General features: G+C 37.8%; 3 protein-coding genes across 3 annotated transcripts in view; all 3 read left to right on the top strand.

The window, feature by feature from the left end:
* LOC109842725 (transcription initiation factor TFIID subunit 12b) overlaps positions 1 to 1,191 on the top strand; it is an 8,028-nt gene extending 6,837 nt beyond the window's left edge. The window contains exon 8 of the mRNA XM_020411589.1: positions 770 to 1,191. The gene's annotated coding sequence lies outside the window, so the exon portion shown is untranslated. The remainder of the gene's footprint in view (positions 1 to 769) is intronic.
* Positions 3,227 to 18,257, top strand: LOC109842827 (uncharacterized protein At3g49720-like). Its single transcript, XM_020411725.1, has 6 exons — positions 3,227 to 3,554; positions 3,666 to 3,705; positions 3,789 to 3,830; positions 7,326 to 7,697; positions 8,055 to 8,110; positions 17,878 to 18,257. Exons 1-6 carry the CDS (start codon positions 3,435 to 3,437, stop codon positions 18,022 to 18,024), a joined length of 777 nt encoding a protein of 258 aa, XP_020267314.1. The 5' UTR covers positions 3,227 to 3,434; the 3' UTR covers positions 18,025 to 18,257.
* LOC109842828 lies at positions 18,359 to 20,021 on the top strand. The gene is made up of 2 exons (XM_020411726.1): positions 18,359 to 19,663; positions 19,839 to 20,021. The coding sequence occupies exon 1, from the start codon at positions 19,386 to 19,388 to the stop codon at positions 19,608 to 19,610; it is 225 nt and encodes a 74-aa protein (XP_020267315.1). The 5' UTR covers positions 18,359 to 19,385; the 3' UTR covers positions 19,611 to 19,663; positions 19,839 to 20,021.

The following is a 21,113-nucleotide window of genomic DNA, read 5'->3' as shown; positions in this document are numbered from 1 at the left end:
GCTATGGCCTTGACCTGTGCGCAAGAAATTTCTTTCCAGGGGTTTCGTGGGAAAAGTTAAGGGCTACTTGGGAAAAACGAAGTTCATGGTGGTTTCATGTGAAATGGCCCAAAGTTTTGGGGGTTTTGTGAATTTACCTCTTCTAAATGGTCAAATATTTTACTGATAAAGCCCGGCATGTGGATTCTACTTACATTCTGAACTGTACAGATGTGTGTCTCACTTGTTAAATGAGTACTTTGCCACATCATGGTTGCTACATTACCAGACTGGCCTATTTTCAGTGTATCTAATTTGGTCAACAACTCAACTTATTTATCCTTATTGGAAAAAATGCGAAGATCAGGTTTATGCTTCTGTCAAGCTTTTAATTTGTCCAGAATTCGCCCATTAGAAGGAATTTGTTCTAACTGTGTAGGGTCCACTTAAGAAAAAAAATTATGAAGCTATGGTTTATCAAGGACCAGTCCTTAGTGCTTCTTACTTTGCCAGATCATTCAGGTGCTTTCTAAAACTTACAAATATCACTCTGGAACGTTATGTCTACTCTACTTAGTTGAAGCCATTGGCACGTCATGTATGTTTTGGTAAAATGAAACTACTCCGTATCTATCTATTACACCTGGGAATGTAATAATCTTAGTCACTTAGTCACGGCAGATTATCAAATTATTGCTACACACATTTTGCTGGCTACCACACACGGAAAAGAGTTGCGTTTCTGTTTAGTTTCCTGCTATTACTGAACCTTTTTCCGTGCAAATTCCAGATTTTGACCGACTAATCTAGTGCAATGTGACCTTTACTAAGAACCCTGTCAACCTGATGGCTCCCAAAATTGAACTCTGCATTCTGAAGGAAATGTTATAGAAGAGGAACGAAAGAAAATTGATGTTCTACAAGTGAACAGAATCTACGAGATAGAATGGCATTTGGTTCCTTGTGCTTGTATTATGGTATTATCTATTGTAATGTGCATACTGAAATAAGAAATTTCCCATCTCATTGGTTTCTGTAGATCCATGTAAATATTGATAATTTACGCAAGGTCTTCCTTGGTCTTATGAAGTTATGACAGTATTCCTGTAATGCTGATGTAAGGAGTAAGAAACATGTAATCTGTATAAATTTTTTTTTGGCCCATTGAGCCTCATAGGGGGTCAAATTCAGCAATAAGCTGTTGTATGATTCTGTTTCCTCTGTAACGTGCTCTTGTGTTGCTTTGCTTTTTCCATCGACAACCGCTGCTCTACATTGCTTGATAATTCGAGTAGCGCTTGATCCTAGATGGGTCGGGTCAAGTTCATACCGATGATAAAAGTTGTCTTGCTACTTGAACAAAGAGATACAATGGCATTACACTTTCAATAGAAACCTTTTCTCGAGGGGAAAGGTTGTAAAATGCAATCAATCAATATAGACTACAGAGTAACAGACGGTTGATTGAATTAGAAATGCATTTCCTGCAACAAAAATGCAAACTTAAAGATTATACAATTAATTAAATATTAGATCGGATTTGGAAACACATTTACTACAACATGAATGCAAATGTACAAACAATTGAGTTTTAGATTAATTTCCTACAGTAGATATCGCATGCAAGATTTACTGTAATTATAATTATAGTGTGCCAAACACTTCTTAAAAAGGCTAAATAATCTTTTTATTCTTATCATATTTTACAGGGTTGTTCGCGCTTAAAATCTCCAATGTTTACACGCATTTTAACAGTCCAGTTTTTGGTTTTGATAAAAAATAGCGTTTGGGATATCAAAGTAAAAACGATGAGAACTTTGGATAGTTAAACGAGCATACCCCTATTTTTCAACAAAACATTCTCATTTAATTATTTAGGAAAATCATTCTTGTACGACTATTAATGAAACCATAGAGTTTTATATGAGATTCTTTTTTGCATGTGTAAGGGTAGGCATTCACATAATTTGTGCATAAAATTTGAGGAATATCAACGCTTCAGAATTCACGCATAATAATGAGTTGCAAGGAGACTTAAATTTCACAATCACATTTAGTAGACAAAGAAAAGGAGCTTAAAACATCAAAATATCTTGCTTTCTTTTCTCTCTCTATTTGGATTAAAATAAAAAATCAAAACATGAATTAGTTAAAAAAACAAATTTGTAAAGGACCTAACAGCTTCCTATTCTTTTTTCATTTTATATGACCCCATTCGTAAAGCATAGTTAAAAAAACAAATTTGTCCCTGTACTAAGACCTGAAGCTCAACTTGGTTCATGTACTTTATTTTTTCTCTCAAACTTAGTCCTTGTACCATTTATCAGAAGTAAACTTGGTCCTATTTTAACTCTGTGTTAAAAAAATCCATTAAATACAACTTAAAAGGTCAACATTATCATAATCTTAAAGATTACATATTAATCTATTGTATGTCCTGTTAATTTTATTTCTAGTTCTTAGAAATTGATTGTATAAAAATACACAAAATAAACAAATCATATATGAAAGAAAACAGAATTTTATAGAACCTTAAAAGATATAGGTTTATGAGAAAGGTCTGAAACTTTCGTCCAAATTATTTGCTCTGCATGACTTTCTAAGATTGTTTTAGTGATACCTAGTGTAGCATGCAAAACATTTGGAGTTTTGAGAAATTTGGAACTTTTTCTCTATTGCTAGGCACTAGATAGGTCACTCGATGAGGAAATGCATCGTGATTCACTACATTCATGTTGCAAAGATTTTTCTATTCTTTAATGTGTATGCTATTGATTTTTGACAGATTATAACCCGTGCACTTTGCAACCGCACAGAATTAAATTTGAAAAGATAAAACAATTCATCATCAAACTCTCAGGTTTTTTCCATTTTCTCCCAATTATTATCAAACTCAAGTAATAAAGAACGCATTAAAAAAATGCTTATAAAACAAATCGGAAGCTAGAAACCCAATCCCTTCGGCCTTTGATCTTGTTCTTTATAGAGATTGAAAATAGATTATACATTTTCAACAAACTAGAATATTAAAATCCGTAAGAAAATCTGCCGCAAAAAGTCATAAATAAGAAGATCTTAGTTTTTAGCCGAGTTATAAATAAGAAGATAAAATCTAATACTACACGGATGTTAAAAAAGAACTTAGTTTTTAGCCGAGTTAGGGTACAATTTCACTAAGTTGGAGAAAAAAAATAAAGTACGGGCACTAATTTGAATTTAAAGATAAGTACAGGACCAAATTGGATTTTTACCCAAACCACTACCGCTGTCTCCTCCGTTACCTGCAGCTCTCTACATCAAACCTAGGTGAGAAACCGGCTCCAGATCCACCGACAGAGCCCTAGAAATCTAAACCTCGAACCCAGTACTAATTCCTTCATCTAGATCTCTCTCTTGTTCCCCTCACATTGACCAAGCCTAGGGTTTCTCATAATCGTCTCAAAATCTAGATCCCAATGTCGAGGAGAGCAGTTCCATCTCGGCGGTTGAACGACGATGCCGGCATCCCCATGGCGAGTTCTATGCAGCAGAAGTCCAAGACCTCGCCTTTGGTCTCGGTCGGATTGGTCGTTTTGGTAAATTTTGCTCCTTTTTGTTGTTGTTGTTGTTGTTGTTGTTGCTGCTGCTGTTTTAGTGTTCATAGTGGAGGTTTGGAGTGTTATTGATTTTTTTTTTGGGTCTTTTAGGGTGTTCTGCTGATTGTTGGGTACTCTTATAGTAGATCAGGTTCGTGGATTTTGGATTGTTTTTAGTTCTTTGTGTCAATTACTGTTAGATTCTTATATTTGGCAGAAACTTCGCTTGTTCAGGTGGATTCGGGGGTAATAAAGAGATTTCTCACTTGGGGGAAGGTAAAGATTGTTTTTTTTCCTCCTGTTTTTTTTCCCCTGCAAAATTTTGTTGGGTTTGTATGGTTGGTTTGATCGGTCATTGTTTTTGTACTCCTCATATTAGAAGACAAGACAGAATTTTGATATTTATCTTACAGAGTTTTTCCCTTGTAGAACGGGTTTCATATAATTGTTAATAATTTAATACGTAAGGATAATGGAATGAGAGTTGTAGGTCTGTACCTCACGAAAAGAATTCCTGGGCATTGTGCATATGGTGAGATTGTACAAGTCATGATGTTAGTGGTGGATAGAGATTGAACTACCATGTGTTGAGTAACTTCAGGGCTTGTTTGGGTTGGGGATAATGAGGGGTAAGGGAAGTTAGGGGAATTTTTACCCTTCTTTGGGAATAAACTTTTGCTAGGTGATTGGGGAGAAGGGAAGGTAAAGGAGGCGAGAAAAATCAAGTTTTTGTTACCCTCCAATTTGGGGTGTAACTAGGGTGAAGGGAAAGTAAGGGAACTTTTAATAAAAAACAATTATGGAGAGACTGTTTTACCCTCTATCTAACTTCTAATAATAAAATGACTTAATAACATGCAAGGTTATTTATGTAAGTTTACATATATTCTCTTCTCTTCCCTTCACTTTATTAAACTTCCCAAACGAGGTGAAATAAGTTTCCCTGGATTCCCTTTTCCAAACAAGTTTTGCATGTTACCTTACCTTCTCTTAACTTATTCTATCTTTCCATAACTTCCCTTCACTAGGTGCAAATCCAAACAAGCCCTCAGAGAAACTTCTTAAAGCCTGTCCCTTTTGAAGTTTGCCAATCAGTAGTAATTTTTAAGTTGTAGTTAAAATCTGCAAATATATTTTTCAAACCTATAATTGCCATTTTTATATTGTAGTTGCATTAAATTAGGCTGTTTGGATACAAAATGGAGTCCATCTCCAACTGGCTGCTGATGAGAGGAAGAAGAAGAAGTTCCAGGTTCTGGTGAGAAGAGAAAAAAAAGGTAGGGAGATGAGAAGGAGGAGATAAGGCGAAGAGAAGGGGGCATGACTCTTTTCCTTGCATATTTGGAGTTTAATTTTGATGAAAAGTCAAAGTTAAGAAATCTTAATTGCAAAACCAAACAGGTCCTTTTATCTCATTTCATCCCTCTATTTGTTTATGGTTTTGTTTCCCTATTCTGAGGGATTTCTTTGTTGGCTTGGAGAAGGTAGGGGCATAATCTATTTAAAAAGCTTAGTGAGGATACCAAAAAGTTTGAAGGGCATTTTACATCCCAATAGAAATGTGAGGGGTATACAGGTAGTTTTCTCTTCCTTTTTTTCTTTTCTTTTTCTAGAACATCCTAAAGTATAACATGAATATACAATTAGAGCTTACTAATTAAATATCTATCCGAATTTGTGTTGTAAGAGATATAAATATAAAACGATAAGGTTCTTTTCTAAAACAAATTATTAGATATGAATGAATATATATACAATAATTAGAATTTCCATATATTTTAATCTAAATATTACCGGAAGTCAAAATATATCTATATCCTTGGGTTATAAATACTTAATAGAATAATTTGATGATAAAATGCGAAACATGCTTTTCTTATTAACATTATTTAAAGTGCTCTTAGGATTATATTTTGAAAATAATCCACCAAATCACGGTGTACCCTATTTTCTTTCATTAAAATCACATTACCAGTCAAAGTGAAATATATGTTGTACCCAATCTCAAATAAGGTAACGTAAAAATAACTCGTCTCCAATAAAAAAATTATCATAAAAATATCTTATAAACTCGATGAAACTTTACTGTAAGTGTCCCATTTATATAAAATTTAGGATGCTTACGTTTTCGTGTCCATTTCATGTCCAATAATGCTAGTAATTGATGGAGGGGCAGCTTTGAAAACTTCAGTTTCCATTTTTATCCCTCAAAATCATGCACCAAACAGGAATCTAGAGGATGTTTTGTCAAATTCACTTAGTTTCTTTATTTATTCTCGAAATTCCATATATGACTAGCCAGTTTCTTTTGACTTTAGGCAACACAAGCAAAATATTCCATTATTTGTCATAATGTTCAGAATTACATCCTGTAGGAGTTAGGAATGTCCTTACGGAATGTAGAGCTATTTTCCTTTTGCCATGTCCTTTTACAAGTTCTGATCTGCATGTAAAGCATAGAAATGTTATATTTCATGTTTCTGTCTTTTCCCCCTTTTTCAGAAGTGAAGATCCTTAATACAGATAATTTGAAAACCTACTTGCTAAATTCTCTATGTACGATGATTTACCATAGCATGCTACTCTCAAGTCCATTCATTCTCCTTTGCAGCCAATATGATCATCCAAATGTTGTGCATCATGGCATTACACGATATTAACATAAGAATTGCATTGCTTTTTAGTTTCATGGAAATATGGGGTACGTTCCTAAATGATTTAGTACCTGGACAGTGACGTTGCCAGGAAATGAATCCTTTTTTTTTTGGGAGCGCTTTTGTTTATTCTCTTCAAAAAATGGTAAAGTAATTATAGCATAATTATATTCGATAATACCAAGATTTTATTTGAGGGAAAGCATAGGGTCTCAAACACGAAAACCTCAACCAAATATTATATATGAAATGATTGTTTAGGAAAATAAATAAATAAAGGAGTATTCCCAACTCCAAAAGTAAAGTCCGAATTAATGTAACCAACTCACGAAAAAAAAAGAAAAAAAAGAAGAGAAAAACATCAAGCTTGAAATTGACATTTATAAAATATCCCAATGATTTGTCATTTTTGGAATCAAGTACATATGGCATATGTATCAATATTTATCAATAGTTTAAACCGTGGTTTCTATAATTTATTTATTAGATTTTGTCTAGGGATCGAGGTTTTCCTCAATTCTAGGTTCAGAAGTTTTTCTTTAGCAATTAGACCCTCAGTAAGTTACTATACTCCTAGTTATGACTACTCTTTCTATTTATAGAGATTAATTCTAAAATTCTCCTCCATTTGTTAGGATTGTTAACTATAATAATAATACATTTTTCAGAAAGAAATTTTCAATTGACAGCTTGGACACCTTTACTTGTTCAACTATGTTTCCCTCATATAGTAGCCATTTTGATCCGATGAATTTGTTGGAAAAATCACAAGGTCTTCAATTGATTCTGATTTGATCACCATTTGATCCTTTGCCTATTGCTTTGGTTCTTCTAAGCTGAAGTTTGGGTTCTTTATCCTTTGCCTTGACACTCGCATAGATAACTACCCTTTATGAGGACAGAGGGAGTCGCCACACTCCCCCTCCCAAATGTTTGCCTCAATGCCTTGCAATTACTTTAGCTGAACAACACTTATATAAGAAACCAATTCCGGTGATGTCATGTTGAACATCTCATTACTGATGATAATAATGAAAGACATGCTGTGTAGTTTTGTCTAGATGAACTTATCTTTCCTTGCAATGAAGGTTCTAAATCGTCATTCTTGTTCTCAAAGGTGCTTCCTGTACGCTCGAAGTTCAACAAGCAATACCTATTCTACAAAAAGTATATGGCGACAGCATGAGAAGAGTTTTGCATGTAGGTCCTGCAACCTGCAGTGTGGTTACGAAACTATTAAAAGAAGAAGACACTGAAGCATGGGGTGCTGAACCATATGATCTTGAAGATGCTGATAGCAGCTGCAAGGGCCTTGTGCGAAAGGGTTTAGTTCGTGTAGCTGATATCAAGTTCCCTCTACCTTACCAACCAAAGTCATTTTCTCTTGTCATAGTGTCAGATGCACTGGATTACTTATCTCCAAAGTATCTTAACAAGACTCTTCCAGACTTGGCGAGGGTGTCCAGGGATGGTCTCGTTGTATTTACTGGTATGCCACTGATTACTACTAATATATCTGTTTATAATTACGAAGCATATTGTTGATGCTTTGTTTGTAGTATAGAACTGATATAAGCATGGAAACTTCCAAAAAAATTCGTGCATATTATGGAAGTGTACTACTTACATACAGAAAAGTAAAATACTAAAATACTGAAGCTGAATGGTCTACGCATATTATGAACTGGTACAATAATTCATAAACTTTGCAATATAATGAAGTTGAACGTAGGAAATCTATACACATACCATTTGCAGATGCCTCTGGATTTATCTTTTAATTTTTCATGACGATCTAGGTTGTCAATATTCTTCAGGTTACTCAACTACTTTTGTTAATGTGCAGGCTATCCAGGCCAACAGAGAGCCAAACTTTCTGATCTAGCAAAATTTGGACGTCCGGTATGTTCTCTTTAAACATACTAGATATGTTCCTGTTAAACATAATATATATGTACGTTCCTAGTTCCTTTAGCCTGGGGTGAAGTTTGTTCTTATGCCATTATTTGTATTTTGCTTTTGTGTTGTAGCCTTTATACTTTATATATTTTGTTACAGCGTGTATGAATGTTATCTGGCTTTTTTATAAACCCACTTTTAGACTCTGTTGTTTTAGGATATGTGTTAATTTCTTATCTTGTTATCACTAAACAGTAAACATCACTTAGTTCATGGGTGTAATTTTAAACAAACTTGTTAAACACACAATTTTTACTTCTATACTCAATCCACTCCAAGGTAGCTATCCTTATGTTATTTGTAAATTTCTAAATGAGTGTGTAAATATCACCTCAAATCATTAATTTTGCTCCAACTCCACAAGTGAGCACAACTTTCTGAGCATCTTATTTCTATTCCCCCTGTTGTGCCTCGAGAAACCAAACCAATCGCTGAGAAAGATAAAGAACCAAACAAAATCAATAGCACAAACAACCAAACACCAGTTTTACGTGGTTCGGCGAGATGCCTATGTCCACGGGGCAAGGAGGGGGGAGTTTTCACTATTAGAAATCAAGAGGAACAAACTAGGGTTACAATCTCTCACCAAAACCCTCAACAACTCACTCTTAATCTTTCCAATTGTTCCTAGAATAGAAGCCCAAAGAAAACCCTCACAATCTGCTCAAAAACTCCTGCCTTGCATACCCTAAAAAACACCCAAAGGGTATTTATACAAATCCAAAACGAAACGGGTCTGGAAACTGAACCCAGCCAAAACCGCTTCGGCGGTCGACCGCGGCGGTCGATCGCGCAGGTCTCGCGGTCGACCGCGACGGTCGATCGAACCCCAAAACCCGAGAGAAAATAGATTACAGTCAATCGCGGTCGACCGCGGCGGTCGACCGCCTTCATCTCCGAAACCCAGTAGGCCTGCGTGCACGTTGGCGGTCGACCGTGTCTGCTGGTTCCTACCTGTTTTCCTGTAAGGACAAATTTTCAAAAACAACCTTTTTGCCAATTTAAATAGCAAAATCGACCTCATTTGACATTATTTAGCAAAATCGACCCTTTTCTTCTGAAAAGGGTCGGTTTTGCTGCTTTGTAATTTTACGAAATACACGGGACTGCTAGTCCCGTGTATTTCAATGTGCCCTGCTCAAAACACGGGACTAGCAGTCCCGTGTTCCAGAAATGTTGTTTTGAGTGCTTGTTTTATCCTCGGCTTGTGAGTAATCAAATTGGAGCTTGTACAATTTGTTTGGACTTCAGTGATACTTGGTAATAAGAAGAATTACTTACCACCCAAAAAAAAAGTAAATATTATATTAAATTGTAAAATATTAATATTTAAAGTATTAAATATTTTAACTTTTAATATTTAATATTAAAAAAAGTAAATATTATATTAAATTGTAAAATAATTTCCTCTAGCAAAACTTGACCACCAAAGAAAACAAAAAGAAATCAGATAATAAACACCTAACATTCAAGGTCATAAACAAAATCTATAACAATTAACAAACAACAGCATCTCAATTGTACAAGCTCCAATTTGTACTACATAATAATTATTTTTTAATAAATTACTAAATCAAATGTGAATTATTTAATAATTTTTTACTAAGTTGTATATTTAAATATGTTAAAATTAAATATATTAGAACTTCATTTCAAACATTTCTCAAATTATATTTAAATTATTTAATATTAAATATTAAAAGTTAAAATATTTAATACTTTAAACATTAATATTTTACAATTTAATATAATATTTACTTTTTTTTGGGTGGTAAGTAAGTAATTCTTCTTATTACCAAGTATCACTGAAGTCCAAACAAATTGTACAAGCTCCAATTTGATTACTCACAAGCCGAGGATAAAACCAGCACTCAAAACAACATGGACAAATAACATCTCTGGAACACGAGACTGCTAGTCCCGTGTTTTGAGCAAGGCACATTGAAATACACGGGACTAGCAGTCCCGTGTATTTCGTAAAATTACAAAGCAGCAAAACCGACCCTTTTCAGAAGAAAAGGGTCGGTTTTGCTAAATAATGTCAAATGAGGTCGATTTTGCTATTTAAATTAGCAAAAAGGTTGTTTTTGAAAATTTGTCCTTTCCTGTAATTCTTTAATTCTCCACCTCGGCGAATGTTTCCACAAAAAAACTGAGCCGACACCGATCAAAACAATACCTCAACTGCTGCATCCAGTACGCCATGGCAACGGACTCATGACAACGGACCCCATCCACAACATGTCGAGACCCAAACGGGAGTGCGAACACTCAACCCCAAAACAACTGTGTCTACTCACTAATTAACTGAGCCTACACCGACTACACCAAATGTCTCATTTGCTAAGACCCAAATGGGAGTGCAAACACTCACCCCAAATGTCGATGTCGCTCACCAAAACGGCTGCATCATAAAGACTGCCTACGTATCCTCTTGCCCAAAGAATTAAGCCTTCACGTAGTTCACCCAATGGCCTCCAAAGGCCCTCAATCCAACCTACGGCTGATAGCATCATCAACGACCCCAATCTGAAAACAATCCAACACCTCCACCTGAGATGTAACAATGGCCGTATCCAAAACATATCCACCAGCTGCATCCAAATCAACTACTCATCATCTGCACCCATAAATAAATGACTCTCACGCTGTGTCACCTCAGCTGGAATCCCAAACAATGCAGAATGACCTGGAGTATGTGGGGAAATCCACATCCAATGTGGAGTAGCATCAACCTCCACCCGCTACGGTATCACTCTAATCTGATCAATACTCTCTACCTGCCGAGAGTCCAAAGTGACAAACCTGCTCAGACCAAACTCAGAAGCTCCCCACTGATAGCCGAACGAGCATCTGAATCCTAAATGCGCAATCGGATCCAATCTCACATCAGCGATGTGACCAAGAAATATCCGACGTCAACCAAAAACTAAAGCAGCTCCACCAGATCTAACAACTCTATACGCAGCAGTCGGCAACCTCATAAGATGACCCAAACCTGTCGAAGCCTGAATACCAGATCCACTGCTCGACAACCAATGACGATCCTCCTCCAGAAAAGAACGGCTCACTAAATCCGCTATCTCATCACGTCGCCCCACTGTCTCCTCTCCTCTGAAGTGTCTCCAACTGTCATGAGCTCGGCACCAATGCAAGAAAGGACTCCTACTAGAACAAGTACGACTAGTAACCTTTCTGCCCATACACCTCCTCCAACTATTACGGATTACTAGGGTTTTATACCAACGGGACTTGGTTGCAACCCAAATATGCCTAGTACAATCCCCAACATAGGAAACAAAATAACGATTACCTCCCACTGATGCATACATGGAAGGCCCCCCAATGCCTGACTGAATACCTTTAATAAGACCCCTCGATTGGTGGATAGAAGTGCTGAACTCCACCTCGGTCTCCTCGTTCATCCCAATGTGCTCACAGGACTTCAATCTGCAAGTCATAACACTCCTCAACAATCTGTGCACGGTATAACCAACAATATATCCCAGCACCAAACAATGTCACAGTCTAGCTATAGAAGTAGTCAGCGTTCTATCAACTACCGTGTTCCCAAGCAGATAATACAAGTTACTCCGTCTGACTCCCTTCATCACAATCATGGACCCCGATGTGACCTTCAAGCGAGAATCCGCCAAGGTCACCCTATAGCCTGATGCCTCTAATACCCCAAGTGAAATGATGTTCTTCCTCAGTTGAGGAACGAACCTCACATCAGCCAACTCCCGGATCATCCCGTCACTCATCCGAATCTGAACGGTACCAATACCACCAATAGGACATCTATGATCATTACCCATGAGAACAACATTCTCTTTTTTTAACTCCTGAAAGTTGGAGAACCAATCCCTTCTCGGGCATATGTGGTAAGTAGTACCAGAATCCAACATCCACTTGGTGGAGTCGGCAACATCAACTGACGGAAGAGCTGGGCACGAATAGCCCGGAGAATCTGAATCTGAAACATCGCCACTAGCCTTGGCAACATTCACCTCTGAAGCTTGAATAGCTTTCCCTTTATTCTTCACGGCTTATAATTTTGGACATTCGGCTTTTCAATGTCCATCCTCTTTACAAAAGGTACACTGATTCCTATCAACTGCAGGATGCTCTCCTCTAGACTGCGACCTCCTACCACGGTTTGGACTTCTAGCTCTTGTAACTAATGCCCCCGCAACCGGCTCAATGGAAGTCTCATTGTCCTTCTTTCGAAGTTGATAGTTCACAAGGGCTGCGGTGACCTCATTATACGAAAGAGATGCCTTCTTATTAATAAGAGTGAGGACGAAGGTCTCATATTCCTCGTCGGGCAAGGAACTCAATAACAACAATGCTTTATCCTCATCTTCAACAATGACATCTACGTTCGCCAAATCTGCAAGTAGTTTCGTGTAGTGGTTCATGTGATCACTAATGGATGTCCCCTTCTTCAATTGGAAGTGATAAAGCCTCCTCTTCAAATGCAAACGATTTTTGACGCTCTTTGTCAAATATTTACCCTCTAGGACCTCTTAAATCTTCTTTGCCTAAGTTTCATTCATCACATCATATTTTAGATCTTAGGTAAGGCAAGACCTAATCACACCACACGCCGTTCTATTCATTTTATTCCAAACCTTTTCATCAACGTCAGCCGGTTTCCTGACCAATTCCAATGTATCTTTCAAATTTTGCGCATTTAGCGCATCCATGACTTCGCATCGCCAAAGTCCAAAATTATTTGTGCCGTTGAACTTTTCCACATCTATTTTCATAGAATGTATATTCAAACTTTGGACGGTCTTCACACCAGAAGAACCCTCCCAACTTTTATCTTTTTCAGCCATATATCTCAAAGCACCCAAACAATTACGGAACAAATAGAAAATAGATCCAACTTGAAAAAAAAAATAGAAACTTTACCACAAAGATCCAATCTTTATCACCAATCGAAGCTCTAGATGAACTTCCTAACTGATCTATACCTCCAAAAAGCCCAAGCGCTGCCCGAAGCTCTGATACCAATTGTTGTGCCTCGAGAAACCAAACCAATCGCCGAGAAAGATAAAGAACCAACCAAAATCAATAGCACAAACAATCAAACGCTAATTTTACGTGGTTCGGCGAGATGCCTACGTCCACGGGATAAGAAGGGGGGAGTTTTCACTATTAGAAATCAAGAGGAACAAACTAGGGTTACAATCTCTCACCAAAACCCTCAACAACTCACTCTTAATTTTTTCAATTGCTCCTAGAATAGAAGCCCAAAGAAAACCCTCACAATCTGCTTAAAAACTCCTGTCTTGCATACCCTAAAAAACACCCAAAGGGTATTTATACAAATCCAAAATGAAACGGGTCTGAAAACTGAACCCAGCCAAAACCGCTTCGGCGGTCGACCGCGGCGGTTGACCGCGCAGGTCTCGCGGTCGACAGCGGCGGTCGATCGCGGCGGTCGACCGAACACCAAACCCGAGAGCAGAAAACAATTACAGTCAATCGCGGTCGACCGCGGCGGTCGACCGCCTTCATCTCCGAAACCCAGTAGGACTGTGTGCACGTTGGCGGTCGACCACGGCGGTCGACTGGCGAACACTCAACCCCAAAACAACTGTGTCTACTCACCAATTAACTGAGCTTACACCGACTACACCAAATGCCTCATTTGCTAAGACCCAAATGGGAGTGCAAACACTCACCCCAAATGTCGATGTCGCTCACCAAAACGGCTGCATCATAAAGACTTCCTACGTATCATCTTGCCCAAGGAATCAAGCATTCACGTAGTTCACCTAATGGCCTTCAAAGGCCCTCAATCCAACCTACGGCTGATAGCATCATCAACGACCCTAATCTGAAAACAATCCAACACCTCCACCTGAGATGTAACAATGGCCGTATACAAAACATATCCACCAGCTGCATCCAAATCAACTACCTCATCATCTGCACCCATAAATAAATGACTCTCACGCTGTGTCACCTCAGCTGGAATCCCAAACAATGCAGAATGACCTGGAGTATGTGGGAAAATCCCCACCTAATGTGGAGTAGCATCAACCTCCACCCGCTGCGGTATCCCTCTGACCTGATCAATACTCTCCACCTGCCGAGAGTCCAAAGTGACAAACCTGCTCAGACCAAACTCAGAAGCTCCCCACTGATAACCGAACGAGCCTCTGAATCCCAAATGCGCAATCGGATCCAATCTCACATCCACGATGTGACCAAGTGCTGGGTAGCCAAATATCCGACGCCAACCAAAAACTAAAGTAGTTCCACCAGATCTAACAACTCTATACGCAGCAGTCGGCAACCTCATAAGATGACCCAAACCTGTCGAAGTCTGAATACCAGATCCATTGCTCGACAACCAATGCCGATCCTCCTCCAGAAAAGAACGGCTCACTAAATCCGTCATCTCATCACGTCGCCCCACTGTCTCCTCTCCTCTGAAGTGTCTCCAACTGCCATGAGCTCGGCACCAATGCAAGAAAGGACTCCTACTAGAACAAGTACGACTGGTAATCTTTCTGCCCATACACCTTCTCCAACTATTGCGGACTACTAGGGCTTTATACCAACGGGACTTGGTTACAACCTAAATATGTCTAGTACAATCCCCAACATAGGAAACAAAATAACGATTACCTCCCACTGATGCATACATGGAAGGCCCCCCAATGCCTGACTGAACACCTCCAATAAGACCACTCGATCGGTGGATAGAAGTGCTGAACTCCACCTCGGTCTCCTCGCTCATTCTAATGTGCTCATAGGACTTCAATCTGCAGGTCATACCACTCCTCAACAATCTGTGCATGGTATAACCAACAATATATCCCAGCACCAAACAATGCCACAGTCTAGCCATAGAAGTAGTCAGCACCCTATCAACTACCATGTTCCCAAGCAGATAATACAAGTTACTCCGTCTGACTTCTTTCATCACAATCATGGACCCCAATGTGACATTCAAGCGAGAATCCGCCAATGTCATCCTATAGCATGATGTCTCCAATACCCCAAGTGAAATGATGTTCTTCCTCAGTTGAGGAACGAACCTCACATTAGCCAACTCCTGGATCATCCCGTCACTCATCCGAATCTGAACGGTACCAATACCACCAATAGGGCATCTGTGATCATTACCCATGAGAACATCCCCTCTTTTCAACTCCTAAAAGCTGGAGAACCAATCCCTTCTGGGGCATATGTGGTAAGTAGCACCAGAATTCAACATCCACTCGGTGGAGTCGGTAACATCAACTGACGGAAGAGCTGAGCACAAATAGCCCGAAGAATCTGAATCTGAAACATCGCCACTAGCCTTGGCAACATTCACCTCTGAAGTTTGAATAGCTTTCCCTTTATTCTTCACGGCTTATAATTTTAGACATTCGGCTTTTCAATGTCCATCCTCTTTACAAAGGGCACACTGATTCCTACCAACTGCAAGATGCCCTCTTCTAGACTGCGACCTCCTACCACGGTCTGGACTTCTAGCTCTTGCAACCAATGCCCCCGCAACCGGCTCAATGGAAGTCTCCTTGTCCTTCTTTCGAAGTTGATAGTTCACAAGGGCTGCGGTGACCTCACTATACGAAAGAGATGCCTTCCCATTAATAAGAGTGAGGACGAATGTCTCATATTCCTCGTCGGGCAAGGAACTCAATAACAACAATGCTTTATCCTCATCTTCAACAATGACATCTACGTTCGTCAAATCTGCAAGTAGCTTCGTGTAGTGGTTCATGTGATCACTAATGGATGTCCCCTTCTTCAATTGGAAGCGATAAAGCCTCCTCTTCAAATGCAAACGATTTTCGATGCTCTTCGTCAAATATTTGCCCTCTAGGACCTCCCAAATCTTCTTTGTCGAAGTTTCATTCATCACATCATATTTTATATCTTGGGTAAGGCAAGACCTAATCACACCACACGCCATTCTATTCATTTTATTCCAAACATTTTCATCAACGTCGGTCGGTTTCCCGTCCAACTCCAATGTATCTTTCAAATTTTGCGCATTTAGCGCATCCATGACTTCGCATCGTCAAAGTCCAAAATTATTTGTGTCGTTGAACTTTTTCATATCTATTTTCATAGAATGTATATTCAAACTTTGGACGGTCTTCACACCAGAAGAACCCTCCCCACTTTTATCTTTTTCAGCCATATATCTCAAAGCACCCAAACAATTACGGAACAAATAGGAAATAGATCCAACTTGAAAAAAAAAGATAGAAACTTTACCACAAAGATCCAATCTTTATCACCAATCGAAGCTCTAGATGAACTTCCCAACTGATCTATACCTCCAAAAAGCCCAAGCGTTGCCCGAAGCTCTGATACCAATTGTTGTGCCTCGAGAAACCAAACCAATCGCCGAGAAAGATAAAGAACCAACCAAAATCAATAGCACAAACAATCAAACACCAGTTTTACGTGGTTCGGCGAGATGCCTACGTCCACGGGGCAAGGAGGGGAGAATTTTTACTATTAGAAATCAAGAGGAACAAACTAGGGTTACAATCTCTCACCAAAATCCTCAACAACTCGCTCTTAATCTTTCCAATTGCTCCTAGAATAGAAGCCCAAAGAAAACCCTCACAATCTGCTCAAAAACTCCTGCCTTGCATACCCTAAAAAACACCCAAAGGGTATTTATACAAATCCAAATGCCTTGCATATCCTAAAAAACACCTAAAGGGTATTTATACAAATCCAAAACGAAACGGGTTTGGAAACTGAACCCAGCCAAAACCGCTTCGGCGGTCGACCGCGCAGGTCTCGCGGTCGACCGCGGCGGTCGACCGAAAATTGGTTGTTTAGCATCCTACTAATTTAATGAATAATTACGTCACTTCTTTACTAAAATAAATTCAAATTAGATTAGCTTATATGTAAAAGTCTACAATAATATGTTTAGTATACTTGCATACACAATTTTGTAAATAGTTTTGTCAGTCATTTATTAGAAATATTATTTTACATTTATTTTTATATGGAAATCATGGTTAAAGTATGTATGTTAATATTTATTTTATTATTTTAAACATTTACACTATGCACATGCATATCTTACTAGAAATTCCATGTGTATACACTAAATAATAAATAATATAATTGATATGAAGGACGGAGAATTGTTTAGATAAAAATCTTTGCACTTGCATTTGTATATGTCGATATGCTAGTTTAGCATTAAACCCCTGTATCGATTTTTCCTTGCACTGGTATCCCTGTTGATTGCCTAGGCCCCCATATTTTTTTAAAAATAGACACCCATAGTTAATAATGATGTCACTAATATTTTGGTAAAAATACCATTTACTAGTTAACTTATAGTCTTGCCCCCAATGGCCAAAGTTTCTGGATACGCCCCTGACGCTACTTATCATTTTGGGGATTTCTTCAGCAGAACCATTTTAATGCATTATATGTATGAACTTAGTTATGTCCTCCTTTGGTGTCACCTATTTTATTTTACATTCTGTTTCTACTTTTCCTTGGTCATCTCTATGCAATGACCAAACTGTAGTATCTTCCCCCTGTTCATATCGCACCTATGTTTCCGCATGTTCTTTGCATATATTCCTTTACGAATTTAATCATTTACCCTACAGTATACATCTTTATCCCTAGCCCTCATTGTAGTTCTACTACTTTCTTAGCATAACAACACTCTTGGATCTTTTTCCCCTCTGTAGGCCAAACTACGAAGTGCATCTTGGTGGATTAGGTTCTTTTTCCAGACTGGCTTAGAGGAAAATGAAACTGCAACAAAAAAGTTCGAGCAAGCTGCTAGCAAGAGATCATACAGGCCCAGCTGTCAAATTTTTCATCTCAGCTCTTAGCACTGCTGTGCGTCATTTTTCTAGTTCAAGATAAGTGTACCTATTTCCACTATCTCCGGATTCTCAGCTCTCGTGTTGCTTATTACATTTGGATGCAGAATTTTTGTTGTAATCTCCCTTGTATTAATTTTCTTAGATTGTAATCCTTTGAAATAATTGTTTGATTGAAGTCATTTTAAAATGTTAGTGATTACTTCTTGTTTACAAAAGAGTTCTATGAAACTAGATACCTATTTGTCTATTTGCTGGTTCACTTTGTGAGCTGCTTCTATGTTAAGTCATCAGCCTTGGGGTCATCTTCTATTTTAGTTACTACCTTGCCCATCTTTACATGTGATCACTATAAACGACACTATTTTGAATGGGATTTGATGCTGATCTAACAAATAAAGCAATATAATAGCTTGATTCTTATTTTTTATAGTACTTGGTACTGATTTATTAGTATATATATAATATATATACGAGATTTGTTGATCCTGTTTCATTTACCCCTCTCACACAATGGCCTGTGTTTAACCACACATATAGTTATTTATCTAATCCATATTGAACACCTTTTCCTATCAAATTCCCCAAGTCATAAATCACCCAATGCAAAAAAGTTGGCTAGGCCCTTCTGGCTGATTACTGTCTTAGAAAATAGGGAGAAGGTGACTTCTTAGTGTTATAGTTGTGGAGTAACGCCAGAGAGATTTTTTTGATTAGTGCTATTTTCGTCGGCAATCAAGTAGAAGCTAAAAACTTAAAAGACACCATCTAGAAGAAGGCATCTTCAGTTTTCACAATGAGAGCATTGGCTAACATATAATCCATCATTAGAGGTTTCTATTGCTTTAAAACACCAAGAAGCACCAACCGTTTTGGCCTTTATCATGATTGTTGCTTTTGAAGTTAACTTAGCTCTCTTATGTTGTTGCCAATTTGGTTAGGTTAATGTACCCAACTTCTTACATCAACCTCATACCTTTCTTTAATACATCAATTAAATAGACCCCTGTTTATCTAAACTCTAGTATTAGCATAGTTAACTAATTTTTACATTATTGCCATATTATCAACGACGCTTCACCATCATGCTAAATCTGTGAAGGTCATATTTCACTAAAAAGGGTAAAGATATAATAGTTTGCGACCGATAAGCTAATGACAAGACTAGAGGTGGATGAATGAGTGTGGGAGTTGAAATAGATCATCCTGAGGAAGAAACCTTAACCAACTATGCAAAATTAACCATATTTAATTTACCAACTTGTATATAAATGGGCAGGTTTGGTGAGATATTTAAGAACTTTCAACCTTTTATGGGGAAACTTCCATCTTTTTAAGGACTCTTCTTCTTCTAGTCCCTCTCATTCTCCATGGAAGGTCTAATCCCATATATCTACAAAGCCATAGTTCAGTACAGGAACAATGATCAGCCTCAAGTTACAGTGATTCAGTTTGATGAAGTGCCTTCAGCTTCCTATGTGAGATTGCCTGGAAATTCTGGGAGATTCAGGATGCCAGATGTTCAGTTCTTTGCTTCTTCGCCTCCTTCATCGCCTGAACCATTAAAGCAACCTAAAGGAAGTCAAGTTCTTTAGTATAATTTGTCATGTTTTGTAATAGAGTAAATTGCGGATAGACCCTGAATATCGTAGTTTTGAACTTACTACCCCTCTAGTTTTGTTGTTGTAGATCGACCCCTCGAGTGAAACTTTTTGATTCTTTTACCTTCGCACGGAGAGAATTTTCTCGACATTGATCCCCTGAGGCTTAAAGGGTCAAAATTTCACTTAGAGGGTCTATCTTGCAACAACAAAACTAGAGGGGTAGTAAGTTTAAAACAACGATACTGCAAGGGTTCTATCCGCAATTAAGGCTTCGTAATAGGTTATGGACTTCCAAAAGAGGAGGATTTACCCTTTATTTGTGAATTTAGTGAGTGTTTTGAATTGTGAAGTATGGATGTTTTGTGTAGATAGTTGAGTGATATGTTTGAGGATCTAACCTATTAATGGTGTTCTGTAATAGTAGAAGAAATGTATTGTTCGATATCAATGCTTGTCAATGGCCAGAAACATTTGACATTTGATTCTTCCAAAAAGGAAGATTTTGCCCTTTATTTGTGAAAGTGGTGAGTGTTTATATTTGTGAAGAATGGATGTTTTTGTAGATAACTGAGTAATGTTTGAGGATCTAAGCACTTAATTCTCCCAAGGGGAATGGAGGTTTCTGTGAATGTATTGTATTGAGGAGGAAATGTTTTGTTTGAGACTGATGTTTCTTAATGATCAGAAACATTTAGACACGTGATGGTACTTTATAGCCTTGTAATGATGTGGTTTGATATCAAAATTTTGGTTATTGCAGTTTGCACTTATTTTATTAAACTATTTAACTGAGGTTGATGCAGGAAACTTACATATTTTTCACTTCTAGTCGGATGGACTTAGATCCTCTCCAATTAGGTGGTAATTAGGTAGTATCCAAATACTCCATTCCTATTCTTCTATTTCAATTCGAACGGCTGAGATTCAGCCATATAAGCTTTCCACTCTCATAATACTGGTTTTTACAATAGTGATTTTAAAGGTAACAATGATTTCCAAAACAATATTTAAAGTCGTTCGTCGCTTTAATTACAATTATTGGAATTGAATTAGAGGCATATGATTGGAATAATTGGATACTCTTCAATTATCATCTAATTGAAGGGTATCTCAATCCAAAGTCAAAGGTAATAATAATTTCCAAAACAATATTTAAAGTCAGTTCGTGGCTTTCATTACAATTATTGGAATTGAATTAGAGGCATAGGATTGGAATAATTGGATACTCTTCAATTATCATCTAATTGAAGAGTATCTCAATCCATAGTCGGGCTGACTGAGCTCCCCCACCATTTATTATATGTTATTATTTTCTTTGTTTGATACTAATTCATAGTTGGAAGGACCAAGCTCCCCATTTATTATGTGTTATTATTTTCTTTGTTTGGTATTAATTGCTTACTGTTTGTAGTCATTGCTTGTTTGAACTGGGCCCGTGATTTATTATAAGCCCAAATTTTTTTAATACAAAACTGGTTAACTCTTTGCCTAATC

Source organism: Asparagus officinalis, chromosome 5 (genome assembly GCF_001876935.1).
Source record: "Asparagus officinalis chromosome 5, Aspof.V1, whole genome shotgun sequence".
In the NCBI taxonomy this organism is placed as follows: domain Eukaryota; kingdom Viridiplantae; phylum Streptophyta; class Magnoliopsida; order Asparagales; family Asparagaceae; genus Asparagus; species Asparagus officinalis.
This window is presented reverse-complemented; position numbering and strand designations above follow the sequence as displayed.

Excerpts from the sequence above, each read along its gene's own strand:
- LOC109842828 (XM_020411726.1), top strand. The coding sequence starts at position 19,386 with ATGGAAGGTCTAATCCCATATATCTACAAAGCCATAGTTCAGTACAGG.
- LOC109842827 (XM_020411725.1), top strand. The coding sequence starts at position 3,435 with ATGTCGAGGAGAGCAGTTCCATCTCGGCGGTTGAACGACGATGCCGGC. Across the intron at positions 3,706-3,788 it reads GTACTCTTATAGTAGATCAG|GTGGATTCGGGGGTAATAAA; the intron begins GTTCGTGGATTT and ends TCGCTTGTTCAG. Across the intron at positions 8,111-17,877 it reads TAGCAAAATTTGGACGTCCG|GCCAAACTACGAAGTGCATC; the intron begins GTATGTTCTCTT and ends TCCCCTCTGTAG.